A 13,665-nucleotide genomic window follows, 5' to 3' on the forward strand; every position below is an offset into this window, starting at 1 on the left:
GTCCATCCAATCACGGCATCCTCTCAAAGATTAACAGTTAACCTGACTGTCCTCATGCCTCTGCGTGCGCCTGGACAAAGTGCAAAATACTGTCACCAGACCACAAAGTGGCTCTCTTGCAGAAGTGTGGAGGATACAGACTGTTCCTGTAGATGTTTGATTTTTTTTTTTTTTTTTTTTTTTTTTAATAAATGATGTTTCCCTGCTTCCTTTAAAGTGGTTAAGATGACTTCACTGGAGCTGTACAGCAAGGTAAGACTGACTTTCATTTCTTTTTTTAATTGTGTAAGGTGATGGGCTATTTATCATTGTCTGCAGCAGGGTCTAACATTCATGAGTCCTTTAAAAGAAGATTCATGATTTAAATGTAGAAACAGTATAGCCAACGTGAGCTTTGTGTTTCATTAAATCTGCTTTAATGCTTAAATGATAACTTCTGATTGTTGTGTGTTCTTGAATAGTTTTCAGTTAATGATGTGCTATGATTAAATTGGTAAATTATATATAGAATTATCATAGTATGGATCAAAACCTACTTTGTAAAATGCACAAATTAATAAGAAAATTAGATATGTTAGAGGGTGATAATGGCTAATCCATACAGGTAATTTAGAGTAGGATGACCAGTGTTAATTTTTAACACTGTTTAGGAGCCTTTTATGCTGATGGGTGACAAACGTCTTGTCTGGGTGAGGCCAGGAAGTGTTACAAGTACCTGAACAGTAAAGGGACAGAAAATGCAACATTATGTAATGAAAATCTGCTCCTCCATGAGCTCCAAATGGGTTTAGAACATGCAGAGTGTGTTCAACCTGCAGCATCACTTCACCTCTTTATCGTTCAGTCAGGATTTTTACAGCTTCACAGCCTGTTGTGTTCTTTTGCCAGGGAGCCAGCGTATGGGTTCCTGACCCAGATGAAGTCTGGGTGTCAGCCCTGCTCCTCCAGGACTACAGTCCTGGAGAGAAACATCTACGGCTGCATCTCTCTAATGGAAAGGTGAGACGAGCAGTATCTTGGCTCTGGTAAAACAGCACCATGCTAGGCTTCAGTGTCCTCTCTGGATCACTTTAAATGTCCCACAACTAGAGCTCCTAACGTCCTCCTCCATTGTTAGGAGGTCCATTACCCCGTGGGGTCCCCCCCTGATCTCCCACCACTGGGGAACCCCGACATCCTGGAGGGAGAAAATGATCTAACAGCTCTCAGCTTCCTCCACGAGCCCGCTGTCTTGCACAACCTGCGGGTTCGATTCCTGGACTACAGTAACATCTACACGTACTGTGGTGAGCGCTGAGCGTGGGGGGAAGGGATGGATGTCCAACTAAAAGTGGGACAACACGAGCGACAGAAGGTCTTTGAGATCTGTGCCAGCAACAGGCAGCTCCCGTGTGCTTCTGTCTGCATGATTATAGCTCGTAATGTCGACTATATTACAGCAGGTCAAAGGTTGAGCCTGGCAGGCGGTGCTCTCACTGCTGCTGGTTTTAACGTGTAATTACATATTTGATTAAGATGTTTTTATTCTAAAACTCTCTCTGCCCATTTTGACAATCAGTTTTTTAGGTTATTTTTTAATTTGTGTGGTTTTGTCATTAAAATTTACATTTATTTATCTTTAAGCGCTATAAAATGAGGTAGGTTGTGTGTCTGAAGTTAGAACAGGGACTATTCCAAAACATTTACAAAAAGGATTTAAAAAAAAATAAAAAATACAGCTATTGCAAAGAATTTTTATTTACATGATCTTTCTTATGAAGGCTAATCAATAAATCCACACTGGGACTTATCTCCAGGTATTGTGTTAGTGGCCATCAATCCTTACGACCAGCTCCCCATATATGGCGAAGAGGTGATCGACGCTTACAGCGGTCAGGACATGGCCGACATGGAACCTCACATCTTCTCTGTGGCCGAGGAAGCCTACCGCACCATGACCAGGTCAGAGGTCAAAGGACAGAGGTCATGTTATGACAGCCGGTGCTTGCCAACCATTTAAAATATGCATCAGTTAAAATATTTCCTACACTCTCTTTCTTATACCTACAACAAGCTTCACTCTGCAGGATTTGGTAGTCGTAGCTATCTGTGTGTACAGGGAGGAGAAAAACCAGTCTATCATCATCAGCGGAGAGTCTGGCTCGGGGAAGACGGTCTCAGCCAAGTTCACCATGCGATACTTTGCCGTGGTTGGAGGAGCAGCACAGCAGACCAGCGTGGAGGAGAGAGTTCTGGCCTCCAACCCAATAATGGAGGTGATGGATGGTTGAACAGATTGGTCGCTTAGGAATAAGGGTTTTTCCTGTCAATTGTGGCTCTCTAAAGATACAAACAACCCACGTTTTTGTCCGCAGTCCATTGGGAATGCTAAAACCACTCGAAATGACAACAGCAGTCGTTTTGGGAAGTACATCGAGATCGGCTTCGGCAAACAAGGGGACATCATTGCGGCCAACATGAGGACATATCTCCTGGAGAAGTCAAGGGTCGTCTTCCAAGTAAGCTCTTTAGCCAGAATGATGGTTTTTTTTGTACATAGGATCTGTCTTTAGTTAAAAGGTGAAAAGTTACTCTAGTAAATATTCTTGAACATAGTCTCTGTATGTTTATGTGCATGTCAGGCAGCAGCAGAGAGGAACTATCACATCTTCTACCAGCTGTGTGCCTCCAGAGAGCTGCCTGAAATGAGGTCCTTCAAGCTGGGTGAGACTTTATTCTCAAAATATTACTACGTCTGCACTTCTTCTCCCTTCACCCTGTTCATTCTGACTGTGTTCGTGTCCTCCAGATGCACCTGAACGTTTCCGCTACACCAGCCAGGGAGGAGAGATGCAGATTCCTGGTACTGATGATTTGTCGGACCTGGAGCGCACTCGCAATGCTTTCACCATCCTGGGTAGAGTTGCAATCACACACACGCACACATCACTTCAAAGGACTTTGCATTTATCTCCTGAAGACTGATGTTTTTACCCTAAATGTAATGATTTATATTATGGGGATGCGCAATTTGAGTCCCCACAATGTCACTGTGCAGACACATTTATGTCCCCACAACATGAGTAATACACGTCTACACACATAAAATGAGACGTTTGAGGATGCGACTGTTCCGACTCAGGTAGGTTTTTATGGATCTGAATCATGTTGTTGGTTATGAAGATTAAACAAACTTGTTGGTGTTATTCGCATCATGCATGTTGGTGTTAACTGCAGGTGTGCAGCCTGACCAACAGATGGAGCTCTTCAGGATCCTGGCGGCTGTTCTGCATCTGGGAAATGTCAACATCCAAGCCAGTGGGAGAAGTTCTGACCGGGGTTACATTGATGTAAGAACTGTATTTCCAGTCCGTGTCTCCTCTTCTCTGGAGCTCTTCTTCAGCTGTCACCCTGTTTCCTCTGTCAGTGCACATCCTGCAGCAGGTATACCTGAGATATATGTTTGTTTGTTTTTTTACTCAGGCAGACGACCGCTCTCTGGCTGTCTTCTCCAAGCTTTTGGGAGTGGATGGACCTCAGACGGCCCACTGGCTGTGCCACCGCAGATTGGCTGTAGGTGGTGAGATGCTGGTCAAGCCCATGTCCGCTCAGCAGGCTGTGGACGCCAGAGACGCACTGGCCAAACACATCTATGGCCAGCTGTTCACATGGACGGTCCAGAGGCTCAACTCTGCTCTGCGCAACCAGAGGGGACAGACCAAATCCTTTATAGGGGTGCTTGACATCTATGGGTAAGCGATGAGCCAAAGTTTGTTTGATCACACCTGAAATATTATGCCATAGTCTGAAGTGAGTTATTAGAAAGTTAATCTGACGAGTCTTCTCTCTCGGAGCAGGTTTGAGACCTTTGACCGGAACAGTTTTGAGCAGTTCTGTATAAACTATGCGAATGAAAAACTGCAACAACAGTTCAACAGGGTAAGTGATGTGACAGGTAGACGTGTCTGTCTGTGTTTAGTGTCTACAGCCAGAGTCAGTGCACTCTCAGCAACCACAGCAGTGCATCATAGTGTCCGGCTTGTTCTCGGTTTTGCCATTTAATGCACATTTAATGCACGTGTGACATATTCCTTCTCTCCTGCAGTGTCACGTTAAATTGTTTGGATTTTAGGTAGTAAAGCTGTGTCTTCCTCATAGTAACAAACTACAGGAGTAAGTGCTGCTTTGTCCTTGCCTCTGTGCTGCTGTGAGGTAAACAAGCACAGGCTGTCCTCCCAGTGGGACGACCTGTTCTCTGCAGCCAAGCTGGCCTTGTTGTTTTGAACTTTCCGAGCAGCTTTTATCCTCGTCTGCCTCTTCGAACACTTTGTTTTAGTGTCAGTTGCTTTTATTTTGTCTCAATCTCAAGGTTTTCTATTTGTATTTTGTGTTCGCCTGCAGCATGTGTTCCACTTGGAGCAGGAGGAGTACGTCCGGGAAGAGCTGGCCTGGAGCAGGATTGAGTTCAGTGACAATCAGCAGTGCATCAGTCTCATAGAGGGACAACTGGGCCTGTTGGATCTTTTAGATGAGGAGTGCAGAGTGAGTCGTGCTGGCCCTCTCGTCTTTTTACAATGCATTTGGCTCAATCTCAGAGGTTAAACCTAAAAATGCCCGCTGTTTTTTGAGCACTGGATCTTTTTTAACTCAGTGGTTGTAGCGATAGTGTTTTAAGCTCCTGCCTCTGCGATCACCAGATGCCCAAAGGTTCAGACGAGAGCTGGGTGCGGAAGCTGTACGACCAGCACCTGACCAGCAAGCCCCACCCTCACTTCCGGAAACCTCGCATGTCCAACAGCGCCTTCATCGTCCTGCACTTTGCTGACATGGTGCGTGACGAAGATCAACTCAATGATTGAATCTGTTTGTGGATCGTTATTTTAGTTCTCTATGAGCAGCCTCATTAACAACAATTAACCCTCCAGAATAAAACTCCATATTAAGTGTAAACGCTCCACAGTGTGATTATTTGTATGAACAGTTTTTCCTTCTCCATCAGGTGCAGTATGAATGCGATGGCTTTTTGGACAAGAATCGAGATACAGTCTTCGAGGAGCTCATTAACATTCTCAAAGCCAGTCAGGTCAGACACGTGTTACATATTTCACAACTTCGTTTTTATCTTCTATGTAACCAGGGGATGGCTAACTTGTGTCTGTGTGTTCATGTGTGTGTCAGTCGGAGCTGGTGGCTGAGTTGTTCCAGCAGCAGGGAAACGTGTCCTCTGTGGCTAATGGAAGTGTTCGCTCAGGAAAAAGAGCCACCAGAGAGCACAGACTGACAGTGGGCTTCCAGGTGAGCTGTCATAACCGCTTCCTTGTGTTTTGTGAGTAGAGAATTTGCCTTTAACACTTTGCGTCTTGTGTTTGTTGTGCGCCTGGCAGTTCCGTCAGTCCTTACAGATGCTCATGGACACCCTCAACAGCACCACTCCTCACTACGTGCGCTGTATTAAACCCAACGATCTCAAAGAACCCTTTTTGTATGTCTTTATTTGGCGCGTCTTCGAAAGTTTTAAGTTTATGTATTTGATTTTGGGTTTTCTCTGATGCTGGTGTGTGCACTAAGGCAAGCTAACAGCCTTGCTTTGTTAGGTTTGACCCCAGCAGGACAGTCCAGCAGCTGAGAGCCTGCGGGGTGCTGGAGACAATTCGCATCAGTGCTGCAGGTTATCCATCCAGGTACTGAGTACTTCCTGGACATTTAACTCTCTGCCAAGTTCTCATGCAGTGTAGAGCAAGTCATATAAAATAAGATATCCACTCTCAAGTCTCAGATGTCCAAGTTTCATTGAATGCACCGCCATGAAATCTAACACAATAGTGTCACCAAGTGATGACAGCATAAATAGTGTGTCTATACTTTGTCTCCAAGATGGACGTACGAGGAGTTCTTCAGCAGGTACCGCCTCCTGCTTCGAGGTCCTCAGAGCCAGGACCAGGCCCAGGCCTCGTGCAGACAGGCCCTGCCTCAGCTCATCCCAGACCCAGACCAGTACTGCTTTGGAAAGACCAAAGTGTTTTTCCGGGCCGGTCAGGTGGCTGTTCTGGAGAGGCTGAGAGCCGAGAGGCTGCGTGTTGCTGCTGTGATCATCCAGACCCAAGTCAGAGGATGGCTGTCGCGGATTAGATACACCAGGATCTGCTGGGCAACCATCACTATACAGAGATACTGCAGAGGAGCTCTGGCCAGACGGTGAGAATAGACAAAGAGATTTGTGTGAGAGACAGATATGAATGTACTTCTCTCTAAGTGTGAGCTACAATATATTCATCACTGCACAATAATCTGTGGAAACTAGGAAAATAGTGTCAAGTGCAAAATTAACTTGAATTTCCTCTTTGTCTTTCTGGCTGCAGGCTGGCTCTGACCCTGCGCCACTCCAAGGCAGCATTAGTGATCCAGAAGACCTTCCGCATGATGGTGTTCAGACAGTTATTCCTCATGATCCGACAGGCCACCATCACCATCCAGGCGTTCACCAGGGGCACACTGGAGCGCCGCAGATACAGACTGGTCAGCATTTAACCACAGTTTTTTTGTCACTTTTTCTTCAAAATTGCAGTTCTGAAGTCAATTCTGAATAGTAAGTTAAGTTAGGTAGACATAACCTGAATCGGTGATACATTTAAACCCTATTCTCCCTCATCAGCTGGTGGCGGAGCGGGCCGCGGTGTTGCTTCAGGCCAGAGTGCGGGGGTGGTTGGCGAGGCAGGCGTACAGGCGAGTACGAACGGCGGTGGTGTTCATGCAGTGCTGCGTGCGCCGCAGGGCTGCCAGGAGGGAGCTGCTGAAACTGAAGAGCGAGGCCCGCTCAGTGGAGAGGTACAGAGAGCTCAACAAGGGCATGGAAGTCAAACTGATGCAGCTGCAGCTCAGAGCAGACCAGGAGGTGGGTGAAGGCGGTGTGGTCCTGTGATGTGGTCCTTGTAAGCTCTAACATGTCTGTGTCAGGAGGCGATTTTATTCTGTACCCTGATGATGAAGTCGGGCTTGCGTGTGTTCAGGCCAGGGAGGGCGTAGCTTTGAGAGAGACCCTGCAAGCCGAGCGAGAGGCCGCCAGGGCGGAGCTGGAGGCTCTGAGGACGACGATACGGAAGCTGGAGAGCCTGAAACACGAGAAGCCTCAGCCCTGCTCCGTCATCAGCGAGAAGGAGGTGGAGGAAAGGAGGAGAGCTGAGGAGAAGGCAGCCCAGGAGATCCTTCAACTCACACAAGTAGGTCTACCAACCCAAGAATAACTTGACACATTTCAAACTGTACTGGGGATGGTGTTATTATTAGGAGTGAAGAATATTAGTTGCCTCGTAATAAACATTTTCTTTTCCTGGACCTGCTGTTGGAGGCTTAGTTCATTTTGATTTTTAATTGCTCAGCCTCTCTCATTTTTTAAGGAGCTGCAAGCCCTGCAGAGAGATAAGGACAGTTTTTCCAAAGAGAGGGAAGATCTGTCTGCCCGCTTGCACGAACAAGAAAAAGCCCAAGAAGGTAGCATCATACAGGCTGAATTATTTCTCATTTAAACCACTCATCTTCCATCTTTTTGCGTTTAATTTTTCTTTGTCTGTGTGTGTGTGTGTGTGTGTGTGTGTGTGCGCAGAGTGTGTGCAGAGGGCCGTGTCTCAGGCGAGTGCAGCTCTGAGGGCAGAGCTGGACGAGGAGAGAAGAAAGTATCAGGGTCTCTTGAGAGAGTTCACCAGACTGGAGCAGAGATACGACAACCTCAGGGAGATGAGTCTGCTCACTGAGGTTCATAACCACACCCGCAGACACACTTAAAAACACTGCTGAAAATACCGGTTCGCTCTAAAACACCGTTGTGGTTCCTCCTTCCAACAGCGCACCAAGGGCCACAGGAGGACAGACTCCATCCAGAGTCTGAGCTTTGAGCCTCTCTCCCCAACTCTGCTGTCACCCCAGTCCCTCACCCCGCTCTCCCTGTCACCCATCCCATCTGCCTTCCCCTCCCCAGAGGAGGTCCGCAGGGTCAGCGTGACATCTCCCTCCTTTGAGAGGAGAGCGTCTGTGTGGAGCTGCGAAACGCCACTGGTGAGAGAATGTAGGAGAAGGAAGAACAAAACTCGTCACAAAACTTCCCTGAGGTGTTTTCCTCCTGATGATTGCTGCTGCTCGGCGTGTCATTAGGTCAAAATGTCACAGTGTGTTGCTGTTTGCATCGACAGGACCAGCTGATGGAGGTGATGGATGTGGCCAAAGACCCGGCAGTGAAGATGAAAGGAGAGGACCTGGCGCATGCTTACGACGCCGTGCGAGTGGCCAACAAGTCAGTCTACGCACTCGCTCGTGCTTGTTAGTGCATGAACTTGCTTCCCTTTCAGTTTCATGTTATGATCTCTGTTTGGGGGATGAATCTCTGCCGTCTGTGGCAGGTTTCTGGAGAGCCAGCTGCGTGGCCAGCACAGTCGGGGGGAGGAGGAGCTGGAGGCTCTGAGGCGGCAGCTCAGCCAAGCCGTCTCTGGTTCTTCCTCTGCTGCACGGCAACAGGTATCGACTCATTAAGGCAGTCGTCTGTGGTGCATGAAGGCCACAGACCGTGTATAAAATGAGAAAAATGCAAGAGGAGTCAGGACATGTTTTGATGTTGCACCTTTCCTTCCCCTGATCTTATCCTGCTCCCATCGTCCCTTCCTGTCTTTTTCCTCATTACTCACCACCAAATCCAACATGGGGATGTGTTTGTGCGTGAAGGAGCTGCAGGAGCTACTGGAGGCCAGAGAGCAGGAGTGTGTCAGACTGAGGAGAGAGCTGAAGGAGCTTAAAAACACAGTCTCACTCAGACGACTCCTGACACAAGGTGAGATCTCATCAGGTCGCCTTCACCCTAACCCTAACCCTAACCCTTCAATGCAGAGCTTTTGGTTTGCTGTGTACCTTCGGAATAAAGTGTTTTGAATGTGCTTGAGAACAAATAGGTAAACATTAATCATCAGAGAAATATTGTCATTAGATCAAAAGCTAGCTTTAAAGAGTTCATTTCATGAGTTGAGCATGACACGCACAGCATTGACCCTCCAGTTTCTGTGTGTGTTGCCAGTTATCCCATCAGCTTTTGCCCCAGAGACGGCTTCCTGTCCGCCCCGACCGAAGCCAGCAGCAGTCACTGGTTTACTGGAATGCAGGAAGAGAGACGCAAGCAAGCTCATCAAGAACCTCATCACAGGTGAGACTGATTCCTGTTGGCCTCACTCACCTTCATCTGCTTTTTTTTTTTAATCCACAGCAGTATTGGAATTTCTAAAGTGTTGATGAGTAGAAAGAACACTTTTTAACTTTCAATTTAATTGTATGTATCCTTTTAATATAATTTTCTCATAATAATAATAATAAACTTCATTTATATGGCACTTTTCTTAACAATGTTACAAAGTGCTTTACGAAATGTAAATAAACATAAAACCAGATAAAAAATACCAAGAATATGAGCACAGGGAACGAAAGACAATATAATGAAGTGAATAAGATGAAATAAATAGGAATAAAAACAGTGTAAGATGAGATTTAAAAGAAGCCAGAGACTTAGTGTGTCTGAGCTCAGTAGGCAAAGAGTTCCAGTGTTTAGACTCAACAGCAAAAGCCTGATGACCCTTCTGGATCTTAACGGTTGAATATGTGTGGTTTACTTTACAGCAGACCACAGCAAAGTAATGTTAACAAACCAAACTAACATTAACCAACATTATGTTCACGTTTTGGTACATGGAAGCATTTAAACTTTTATACCCACAGAAATTATTTATATCAGGCATTGACATTTGAGCTGTCTCATCCTGTAAAGTGTATTTTAAAAGGGCCTCCAACTATTTTTTTTCTATCATCTAATCTGCCCGTTTTTTTCTGGTCTATAGAATGTAAGAAAAAAAAAGCCCAATTAACAGTCCAAAACCTCCAAAATCATCAATATCACAACTGAGTAGCTTGAACAAATAAAAAATGACTTTAACAATTGATCTATTAACAAAATAGTGGCTGATTCATTTTCTGTCAGTCGATTAATCAACAGATTGTTTCACCTTTAAACTTTTTTTGTGCGATTTAAAAAAAGGAAATAGCTTCATAGTGGCTTTAAACTTCTTGTCTTTACTGGAATGACTCGATGGTCTCCTTCAGCAGTTATAATGTGATTCATTAAATGCTTCAGAGACCTCAGCTCTGTGGTGTTGCCTCTGGTTATGATGTGACACCCGAGAACAAACTTTTACTCTAACTAACTCGTCTGTAAGTGGCATATCTGACCCGTCCGTGTTCTCCCTGCCATCGCTGCTCTCTCTGTCTGTGCTCCAGACATCCGTGTCGACGGCGCCCTGTCTCTGCCTCCTGGCCTGCCCGCCAGCGTGCTCTTCCTGTGTGTTCGTCAGACCGACTGCAGCGGAGACCAAACTCACGCCCGCTCGCTCTGTGGCGCCGCTGTCACGGCCATGAAGGCCGCTCTGAAGGTAACCCGAGTTCTGAATCTGCTCGGTGCACCATATGGTTGGGGTTTCGTGCACGAGGGCGGATCACCTCACGTCGGGTCGGCTGTCGCTTGCAGAGAAGCATCGACAGCTGACTTTGAAAGACTTTTTACTGTGATTGTTTTGTCCTGCATGTGTGTCCAACCCCGACAATCTGGGCCCTAAGGAGAAAGTAAAGCACCACAAAGGCTGTATACCTGTCTCTCACACACATACGTGTTTCATTGCATCACATTAGTGGCAATATTTTCATCTGCTCTGTCCCTGCAGAAACACAGTAACGATGTAGATATGACAGCTCTGTGGCTGAAGAACGCCTGTTTGTTGCACGACCTGCTGACCCAGCACTCCCCAAAACGGGTAGGATGAACATGCTTTTATTAATGTTTATACCTCACTGACTGAGAGCATCTTTGTGGCTAAAAAACGGTGAACAATCAGAGTGCTGTGATTTACTTCCTAAAGATTTTTTTCCCCATCTTGCACCCAGTGTAGCCTCTGAGTTTAGAATTAATACAATCAAACACATTGTGCTTTAAGAACGTGTGACTGGATTGAGTTCCTTTCAGACCCTTGACTCAGATGACGTGGTTCCACTGACTTCTGATATGAGCGACTTGATCCGTGCCCTGAGTGACCTCTGCATCCAGGCCTACCAGCAGCTCATCTCCATCACCGAAAAACGTCTACAAAACATGATAGGTACCACTACAATGCCGGCTAATATGAATGCTCTCGCCTCCACTGCTCCTCCTATCTTACCTCCTGCCCCTTCTCTCCCTCAGTCCCCGCGATGCTGGAGAGTGAGACCATCCCAGGTCTGACCGGCTCTGCTGTGAAGCTGGGAACGTCCAGAAAGCGAGCGGGCTCGGACCCCAGGGGCGTAGGAGGCGATGCTCCCACCATGGCGTCGGTGCTGAGGGAGCTGGGAGGCCTCCACGCGGCTCTGTCTCGTCAGGCACTGCCCCCGACGCACATGGGGCAGGCCTTCCACCAGCTCACCTACCTCATCTCGGCCTCCGCTCTCAACAACCTGCTGCTAAGGAAAGACATGTGCTGCTGGAGTCGTGGCATGCAAATACGGTAGACATATATACACGCATGGATGAACATGTGTGCAACATTTTTTCACATCAGAATCAGAACCAGAATGTGCGAGGAAATTGACTCCAGTTTGCGAACAGTGTACTTCTGTAGGAAAAAGTACGTAATAAAAGACGTACAGAAGCCTGAATAATTAGTTAAATAGTGCAACAATATAAAATGCATAATATATAACGTGACATTTACAATGTGTTTGACAGTCGCAGTGAGTGGTCAATGTGCATTAATGAACTTTGAACTGAGCTATGACACGACATGACTGATTATGATTTTGATCAATATACGACTAAAACTATTAAATTAAATCAAATGTATTTAGAATTCATTTATTTGGGTTAGTTGAATCAATTAATTTCAATTCATTTTTGAGTTAATTGAACTGAACTGATTCATTTTAGTTCAATTTATTTTGAGTTAATTAGATTACATTTCTTCTTTTTTTGATTTGACAGATTTTTTCTTTAACTTGATTGTCACTGTAAGGTACTGTGATTTGATTTTTATTCATGCTTAATTAAATGCAATTTAAAAGTAGTTGCTGATCAGTCATCTAATTGTTTCAGCTCTACTTATTTTACATCAGGTGGAGAGAATATTAGATGCACATCCTGACTGTATAATGCGATCCAACACCACAAACTACAGCCTCAAAAATTACCATATCAATACCACCAATACCTCCTTGAATTATCATTATTATTACTATTAACTGTACATATAAAGTCACATTTTATCGCAAAGCCGATGCATATATTGCATTACAGTGCACTTGTGATCAGCCCGTCTGTCTCCTGTCACTGCAGCTATAATGTGAGTCTGCTGGAGGAGTGGCTGCGGAGCCGAGGTCTTCAGGCAGGGGGCGCTGTGGCCACACTGGAGCCCCTCATTCAGGCAGTTCAGCTGCTGCAGGTGGGGAAAAAGACCGAGGCGGACGCACAGGCCCTTGTTCAGACCTGCACTGCCCTGTCCAGCCAGCAGGTGGGTGTCTGTCTGTCTGTCTGTCTGTCTGTCTCCAGCTGGCTTGAAGAGGCAAAAAAAGGGCACTTCAACTGTATTTGACTTCCTGCCGGTGTCTGCTTTGTTTAACAGATTGTGAAGATTCTGACCCTCTACACCCCCCAGAGTGACGCTGATGAAAGAGTCACACTGAATTTCATCCGTAGCGTCCAGGTACCGTCTACGGCTGCAGGCTTTTATTTAGCAATCTAAAGTGGAGTGTCTCATCCGAGCGTCTCTTATCTTTCCTCTTCCAGGGGCGTCTCAAAGGCCGTTCTGACGGCCAGCCTCCACAGCTCCTGATGGATGTGAGGCGAGTGTTTCCTGTCACATTTCCCTACATGCCTCCCCCCGTCCTCCACGCAGAGCAGTTAGTCATTCCGGATTCCCTCAAGATCTCCTTTCTACGCCGAGTCTAACAAACAGGTCCTCTTTTGAGCAAATTTAAGAACCTTTCGGCTAATTTAACTGCCAACGTATTGCATTTAGTCCTTTGAAATTTGAATAAGTTCAAAGAGGTGTGAGATTAATTCCTGTCTCTGATTTTGGTAGCTCTAACTTCCCTAATTAATCAGCTAATTATCAGTCTTGTATGCTATTGAAGGTCAGAGGTCATGTGAAAAATGTGCATCTCAGCTAACTGCTGAGGTTAAAATACAATGAATGCTAATAGTATGCAGGAATACGAAGTATGTCCTTTTAAATAAAGGTAGTAGATTTTGATAAAAAATGAAATCAGTTATTTAGGCAGACATAGTGATGGTGCAGCTATATGTCATAACGGTTTGGCAAACAGGGAATGACATGATGCTTTTTTTTTTTTTTTTCATATTTTATTGGAAGCAGAAACACAATGAGACTGCAGTCCCAGTAACCTCAACCCCCAATAAGAACAACCAGAATAAAAAAAACCCAAAAAATTAGAAACATCTCGTGTATAAAAAAATTCTCATGCGAGTACTTTGTACCACTACACATCAGTAATACATATTTATATATTCACAAACATTTGAAAGATAGAAAACAATAATGAAATATCAAAATAAAGGAGACGACAATTGGCATCAAACATCAAATAATTATGCGTGCTGGCACAATACACTTTTTTTCTTTT

The 13,665-nt window shown here is 45.5% G+C and overlaps 1 protein-coding gene across 1 annotated transcript; it reads left to right on the forward strand.

The window, feature by feature from the left end:
- Positions 1 to 225: 225 nt before the first annotated feature.
- On the forward strand, positions 226 to 13,224 carry si:dkey-110c1.10 (unconventional myosin-Vb). The gene is made up of 34 exons (XM_041935377.1): positions 226 to 252; positions 889 to 999; positions 1,118 to 1,286; positions 1,797 to 1,941; positions 2,099 to 2,255; positions 2,355 to 2,498; positions 2,622 to 2,703; positions 2,789 to 2,896; positions 3,217 to 3,329; positions 3,463 to 3,731; positions 3,837 to 3,918; positions 4,381 to 4,521; positions 4,677 to 4,808; positions 4,979 to 5,071; positions 5,164 to 5,274; positions 5,364 to 5,461; positions 5,574 to 5,660; positions 5,854 to 6,174; positions 6,339 to 6,495; positions 6,632 to 6,871; positions 6,987 to 7,196; positions 7,374 to 7,467; positions 7,580 to 7,728; positions 7,819 to 8,028; positions 8,163 to 8,263; positions 8,370 to 8,458; positions 9,035 to 9,160; positions 10,282 to 10,433; positions 10,722 to 10,811; positions 11,021 to 11,153; positions 11,237 to 11,534; positions 12,359 to 12,533; positions 12,645 to 12,725; positions 12,809 to 13,224. Exons 1-34 carry the CDS (start codon positions 226 to 228, stop codon positions 12,968 to 12,970), a joined length of 4,857 nt encoding a protein of 1,618 aa, XP_041791311.1. The 3' UTR covers positions 12,971 to 13,224.
- Positions 13,225 to 13,665: the final 441 nt, after the last annotated feature.

This window comes from Chelmon rostratus, chromosome 4, assembly GCF_017976325.1.
Source record: "Chelmon rostratus isolate fCheRos1 chromosome 4, fCheRos1.pri, whole genome shotgun sequence".
Lineage (NCBI taxonomy): Eukaryota > Metazoa > Chordata > Actinopteri > Chaetodontiformes > Chaetodontidae > Chelmon > Chelmon rostratus.

What these genes read in the sequence shown, in the direction of transcription:
- si:dkey-110c1.10 (XM_041935377.1), top strand. Translation starts at nt 226, where the DNA reads ATGACTTCACTGGAGCTGTACAGCAAG. An exon ending in CACTGGAGCTGTACAGCAAG is followed by an intron (nt 253 to 888) that starts GTAAGACTGACT and finishes TTCTTTTGCCAG; the next exon opens with GGAGCCAGCGTATGGGTTCC. An exon ending in GATCTCAAAGAACCCTTTTT is followed by an intron (nt 5,462 to 5,573) that starts GTATGTCTTTAT and finishes TTGCTTTGTTAG; the next exon opens with GTTTGACCCCAGCAGGACAG.